We start from the raw sequence: 7,500 nt of genomic DNA on the forward strand, positions 1-7,500 counted from the left end.
TCGGCGTGGACATAGCTTAATTCAATGACCGTTTTCTGCTTTCATTGTTAACATGACACCTTCTTTGTGTTTGTGTATGTTTGTTTGTTTGTCTGTTTACTTGTGTGTGTCTGTGAATCAATGGTTCAGAATTGCCGATAATTAACAGTTTTTAATCTTAGATAGAGGGCTACAAGAAAAAAATCTCAACTATTCGTCTTCATTCATAATCAGTCAATCATGGAATTTGCTCTTAATCCCTCATCTCGGGGCAATTGAAGAGGGGGGGGGGTCACTAAATTTAAGTCGCGGTCAAGGCGAGAACAATTTAAGTGGCAATACTTCCCCACCCCCGCAACACCTCTAAAATATGTGAAATATTGTCTACGTTAGGAATTATTAAGAATAATATTACTGATTACAGGTAAGTTTACCGCCATCAATTCACCGTGTAGAAAGTTCACCACGAGGAAAGTTTACAAAGAAAAAAAAATATATATATATAGTAACGATAAAAAGACGTCGCCCTTTCAAAGCCTAGCCAGGCTCATGGGCCCGGTTTCCTGGTTTCTATGGCGTATGTGTTCCCCACAGCTGAACGGGACGCCAGTCCATCGCAGCGTTACTCAAGAAATAGGAAGAAAGAGCGAGAGAAAGTTGGGGCGAAAGAGTACAACAGGAGTCGCCACCACCACCCTACCGGAGCCTCGTGGAGCTTTAGGTGTTTTCGCTCAATAAACACTCACAACGCCCGGTCTGGGAATCGAAACCGCGATCCTCCGACCGCAAGTCCGCTGCCTTAACCACTGGGCCATTGCACTCCCCCCCCTCTCTCTCTCTCTCTCTCTCTCTCTCTCTCTCTCTCTATATATATATATATATATATATATATATAGTATCTCACCATTAATAGTTAAAAACTATTGAACCCCCCCCCCCCCACCAAAAAAAAACCGGTGAATTGATGACGGTGAACTTACCGGACATGAATATTATTATGGTGAGCTGGCAGAATCGTTAGCACGCCGGATAAAATGCTTAGCAACATTTCATCCGTTTTTACATCACAAGTTTAGGGACCCAATTCTAATCTAAGTATGTAGGTGTTTAATGTCTCACTGAGTAAATAAATAAAGGGGCCAGTGCGTTAACATGCACAGGGGTCTATAATGCAGCAGCGATGACCATCTTTGAGAACTTGCATCGAATTTTGAAGATTTTTCTTTTTTGTATATTCTACAGAACAGTCACGTGTCTAAATTCGAAAAAGCTGAAATTCTTGAGATGACCGTCCAGAAATTAAAGAAGATTCGGGACTGGATTCAAGTGCAAGAGGCAGGTAAGCAGACATTTCTATCGTCACGGTTCCAGTTCCATTCTTGATGTCTACGTGACGGCCATTACGTTGCTCTCTTCAGATATGTTTGTGTGTATGTGTCTACGTGTGCAGGTGTGTGTATTTGTGCCTGTATCCACGTGTGTGTGTGGTCAAACGAAAGAAAGCGATGCTCAACACATTTAGTAGGGGATGGGCCCGTCCTACCCGCCCACGAAACTATAAAGGTCCTGAGAGGCAAACTGTTTATTAATATAAAAGGCCGCGAGCTGGCAGAATCGTTAGCACGCCGGACAAAACGCTTGGTGACATTTCGTTCATCTTTTCGTTCGGAGTTCAAATTTCGCTGAGATCGACTTTGCCGTCTACCCCACCGAGTCGATAAAATAAGTACCTGTTTACTACTGGGGGTCAATGTAATCGTCTCACCTTCTCCCTGAAATTGCTGGCCTTGAACTGAAATTTGAAGCCAACATACATACATACATACATACATACATACATATATACATATATGTATATATGTATATATATATATATATATATATATATATATGTCTGCATATATATATATATATATATATACATATATGTATATATATATATATATATATATATATATATAATACAAAATGGGACAAGAACGCAAAACATCCAGACAGTTAGGTAATACAAGAAAGGGCGAACAAAATATCTTGATAGACAATACAAAGAAAACAAGGACGGGTCATTCGGTGTTTTCTTTCCTCAGTCGAGTTTCAGATTATCTTTGCAATTTCGGCTGGTTATAATGCTAAGGGCATTAGATTCCTTGGAAGAAAGCAGTGAATGTATACGCAAACAAGGAGGGAAAGAAACGGAGAATGTTACAAATACAAATAACAGGACATAACAACAGGTGTCTTTCGACTAAGGACGAATTAAGGTGGCGTGCGTGGAAATAAAGCCTTACGGCAGGGATACAAGATTTCACAGGCACAGGGAAGAATATAGATGTTGCACGGACAGCGGCCGAACCACACACGAGGTGGTATTAAAAAGTTCCGGGACTACTTCTGTAGCAGGCCAACAGATGGCAGCACACAGTTGCATGTGCAATGGGAGCTAGCAGTGATCTTCAGAGAGACAGTTATCCAAGTGACATCGCAGTAGTCTGCGATTTTTGTCATGGACAGGAAGTTGGAACAAATAGTCTAATATTGGGGTATATAAGCCCCTCATGGAAAAGAAATCGGTCATTAGCACGCGTAGCATTCGAACCCACTTCTCTTATTTTCATGATATATGTATATATATATATATATATATATATATACACACACACATCCATTTATATATATATATACATTCATTTATACTGTACATATATATGTATATGTATATATGTATATGTATATATATATATATATATATATATATATATATATATATATATATAAATATATATATATATGTATATACATATATCTATATCTATATATCTATATCTACACACACACACACACACACATATATACACACACACATGCAGACCTACATACCTACGGACCCACACACACATAATGTTGTTGGATATTTAGCAATGGAAACTATATCAAATGTCTGTGGTATCATGGTCCTGCACTCACTGTAAAGTAACGATTTTATAACTCCACAGTTTCATTACTCGAGTTTCACGCCGTTGTTGTCAATCATCCGACGATGTGTCTTGCATTCAAAATACAGCAGCGAGCCTCACTCTACGTACCTTTATCAATACGAATGGAAGAGGTTCACACACTTAACGAAAAAGAAAGAAAAAATAAACATAAAGCACAACACGAATTTTAAAATTCTACTCAATGACAAACAGAATCAACAGTTCACATGGCATTTAATCTGACTATACCAGCTGTACGATTTTGTGTTTCGTAAAATAATAATAATAATAATAATAATAATAATAATAATAATAATAATAGTAATAATAATAAAATAAATGCTCTGATGCAGTACCAGGCAGTGGCTCTCATGGCTTCTGATCTTAACTGATTGGAAGTGTTATCATGTACGTTGTTTTGTCTTGCGATAAAAGATGGGCTACAGCAAATATTCTGCTCAATACCACAGATTTGCTTGTCAGTTGTTTGACCTTAACCAGCTGAGCATGTCCCTTGGTGGCTGACGATTATGTGCATTTCTGATCACGAGCAGAAGTAGTGGGGGAGCATCATAGCCATGTGTTGAGAGGAGTTCTTTGGGGTTTGAATAATTCACCTCTGGAAACATGGGTGTTTTTTTCAACCCTTATCCAGGGACCTTTTGAGCGGGATAGGCTATTCGACCTGAAAAAAATTCTAAATGGGCCCCACCTGCGAGGTCATGCGCTGTTTATCTTGATATGAGATCACCACGTCGTGCACATATGGTTGTGATGCATGTGCCTGGTGTACCCTTATCAAACGGGTAGTCATGATGGGTATATTGGGCTTCGTATATTTTACCCCAGTGTCACTTTGATGGCATGCACTACTCTCTCACTCAATAATAATAATAATAATAATAATAATAATAATAATAATAATAATAATAATAATAATAACAACATCAATAATAATATTGTTTTCAATTTGTCTATTTGCAGAAGTTAGCTCCAAAGAGCACGGTTTCCGCGAGCATCCTCGATACAAAGCTGGCTTCAATGACTGCATGAATGAAGTGGTTCGTTATCTTTCTAAGAAAGATTGCGGCAATAATGAATTCCAGTCACATGTCATGAGCCATTTGAATCACTGTTACAACACGGGTTCGTTGGTGAGCGCAGAGGCTGCCACGAAACCCGGATCTGTGTCAAGCTCAGACGAAATGGAAACGAATTTTGGAATACGAACGTATGATCATCATCCAAACCAATCTCAGATACAAACACAAACAAGAACCAATGCAACGCTAGCACTGAGTATTCCTCAACCGGAAGAACATTTAAGCGGAAGTAAATGTACAAAACAGTTTCCTGTGAATTACAATAAGCAATATGATTGTTCTTCGTCGTTGCAACAAGCAACGAACTTGAATTTAAACAATAACGCAAATCGGAAATTAACACCTGATTTGTCACCGTGTGTTGTTGCTAACGGCGAGATGGCGGCAACGTCGACGCCTAAAGGCTTGTTTCAGCCGGTTAATATTATCACTGATTCCATCCCAAAGCTGGTAAATAGCCAACATGCTATTCAGCTAGATACAAATATTTCTGAACCGAATTGTAAAACTTACGTTCGTGTCATTACTCCGAATAGCTCGGTGAACGGACAGGAAATGATGGAAACGTTACCATCGAGAACTTCCAGAAGTTCTATGACGCAAGTGACTGCTAGCACTAACACAGTAAATATGGACGAGATGTCGCAGCGTCATGCCGGCCAAATAATTACTGGTATTGATTATTACAACAAAAACAATATCATTTTTAGCAACAATAATGGCGGCGCACCTATCGCGTTTTTAGTCGCGACACCTTTACCAGTAAAAGCCATTCCTTTATATACATCATTAGATAAAACACAAGAGACATGTGTCGGGGTTCTATCGCCACACGCAACTAATATAAAAAGTAACACAACAATCTCTGCTGAAGTTCCTCCACGTTGTCAATCGTTAAACGTGGCGGATTCTTCGGTATTGAAACCGGATGTGACAAACAGAGGTCATAGCTACCGGATGTCGAATCGTGGTGACAGTGAGAATAAATTCGTGACGTCATCTAACGTCTGGCGTCCTTGGAATGCGGTGGAATGAACTTCGACCTTTATCATTGCTCTTTGCTGCTGATTTTCATGTTTTCATATACCCGTTTCTTTTCCTCTCTCTCTCCTCATACCTTTCTGGAGAAGAGCGTAGGTTCGAAACGCCAGAAACGTTTCCATTTTTTCCTAAGCGTCAAACTAATACACATTGTTTGTAGTTCTCTCACCTGTTTCTGCCTTGTGCGTTTTGTTTTTTTCCACAATTTTGACCTATAAGTATATATGTGTGTGTGTGTGTGAGGGAGAGTGTGTGTGTGAGTGCGTGTGTGAGTGCGTGTGTGTGTGTGTGAGTGTGTGTGTGTATACATATCATCATATCATATGACAAGGCCTATTCCCCATTTTCCACACCAGGTATTCCATTTATTATCCAAATGTGTGTGTATATATATATATATATATATATATATATATATATATATATATATGTGTGTGTGTGTGTGTGTGTGTGTGTGTGTACACAAGCATATATTTTTATAGTCTAAATCTTGTCTGAACATAAAACATTCCAAAGATATATGTGTATGTATATATATATATATATATATATATATATATATATATATATATATATATATATATATATATATATATATATATATATATGTATATATATATATATATGTATATATATGTATATATGTATGTATATATATGTATATATAAATAAAGAGAGCACACACACACATACATATATGTACATACACGCACGCAAATACATACGTACATACACACATACATACATATATATTATATACACATATATACGCACACACACGTACACACACATATATATACACATGTATGTACAAACACACACACATATTACATGTACGTACACACATATTTATGTACACACGCACACACACACATAACATGTATAAAAGATAATACACCATGAATTATCTTTGGTGTTTAGTTGGCAGTGAAGACGGAGCGATTCATTAATTAGCAGACAATGATTACAGCTGTTCATAAGTATCCCTCTTTTAACACATATAAACATTTGGGGGAGAGGGAGACGAGAGTACATTACGAATTACAAGGCAAGATGTACGGTGTACGGAGGTATAAGATGCACCCCAGCCTGATTATAATTTGTCATTTCCGATATGTTCATCGTAGCTGTACATAGAACTTTTGTTAAGAATAAAATAAAAACAATTTCTAATTTCATATTTTTTTGTTGTGTTGCTTTTTGTGTTATTGTTATTATTATTATTATTATTATTCAGTAGTTTTATTTTTATAACGTGCTTTCACTTCACTACCGAGCGCAGCTCTGTGCGCCTTGGGTATGTGCTGTGGTGCTCTTATGTTTACTGTATTGAAAGTGTTTTGCGTAGAATGTGTGCAGTACCCAGTAGTGCAATTTTCTGTATGTTATATATATTTGTAAGTCCTGGTGTTTTTGTTATGTATTTGTCTGAATATTTTTTTATTATACCTAAGGCACCTACTATGATAGGAATTGTTTCTGTTTTTAGATTCCACATTCGAGTTATCTCTATTTCCAGGTCTTTGTATTTTGAAAGTTTTTCCATTTCTTTTAGAGAAACGTTGTCATCTGCTGGTATTGAAACATCAATTAGAAGGCATTTTTTTCCTTCATGATCTTTGACAACTATATCTGGTCTATTTGCCTTAATTTCTCTATCTGTGTGTATTGGCATATCCCAGAGTATGGTTGCTTTCTCGTTTTCTGTGACCTTTTCTGGCGTGTGTTTATACCATCTTTTTTCTGTTGCTATTCCATAATGTTGGCATAGCTTCCAGTGTATATAGGTCCCATTATTATTATTATTATTATTATTATTATTATTATTATTATTACTATTATTATTATTATTGTATTTTGAAAGTTTTTCCATTTCTTTTAGAGAAACATTGTCATCTGCTGGTATTGATACTTCAATTAGAAAGCATTTTTTTCTTCATCATCTTTGATAACTATATCTGGTCTATTTGCCTTAATTTCACTATCTGTGTGTATTGGCATATCCCAGAGTATGGTTGCTTTCTCGTTTTCTGTGACCTTTTCTGGCGTGTGTTTATACCATCTTTTTTCTGTTGTTATTCCATAGTGTTGCGTAGAATGTGTGCAGTACCCAGTACTGCAATTTTCTGTATGTTATATATATTTGTAAGTCCTGGTGTTTTTGTTATGTATTTGTCTGAATATTTTTTTATTATACCTAAGGCACCTACTATGATAGGAATTGTTTCTGTTTTTAGATTCCACATTCGAGTTATCTCTATTTCCAGGTCTTTGTATTTTGAAAGTTTTTCCATTTCTTTTAGAGAAACGTTGTCATCTGCTGGTATTGATACATCAATTAGAAAGCATTTTTTTTCTTCATCATCTTTGACAACTATATCTGGTCTATTGGCCTTAATTTC

At 36.7% G+C, this 7,500-nt stretch overlaps 1 protein-coding gene across 1 annotated transcript in view; it reads left to right on the top strand.

Annotated features, from left to right (window-relative positions):
• The window catches only part of LOC106882045 (uncharacterized), a 21,707-nt gene extending 16,136 nt beyond the window's left edge, over positions 1–5,571 (top strand). Inside the window, exons 4-5 of the mRNA XM_089342465.1 lie at positions 1,222–1,318; positions 3,939–5,571. Coding sequence (XP_089198591.1) covers positions 1,222–1,318; positions 3,939–5,092 — 1,251 coding nt within the window. The 3' untranslated portion in view covers positions 5,093–5,571. The remainder of the gene's footprint in view (positions 1–1,221; positions 1,319–3,938) is intronic.
• The last annotated feature ends 1,929 nt before the right edge of the window (positions 5,572–7,500 follow it).

This window comes from Octopus bimaculoides, chromosome 26 (genome assembly GCF_046866305.1).
Source record: "Octopus bimaculoides isolate indiv1 chromosome 26, ASM4686630v1, whole genome shotgun sequence".
NCBI lineage: Eukaryota > Metazoa > Mollusca > Cephalopoda > Octopoda > Octopodidae > Octopus > Octopus bimaculoides.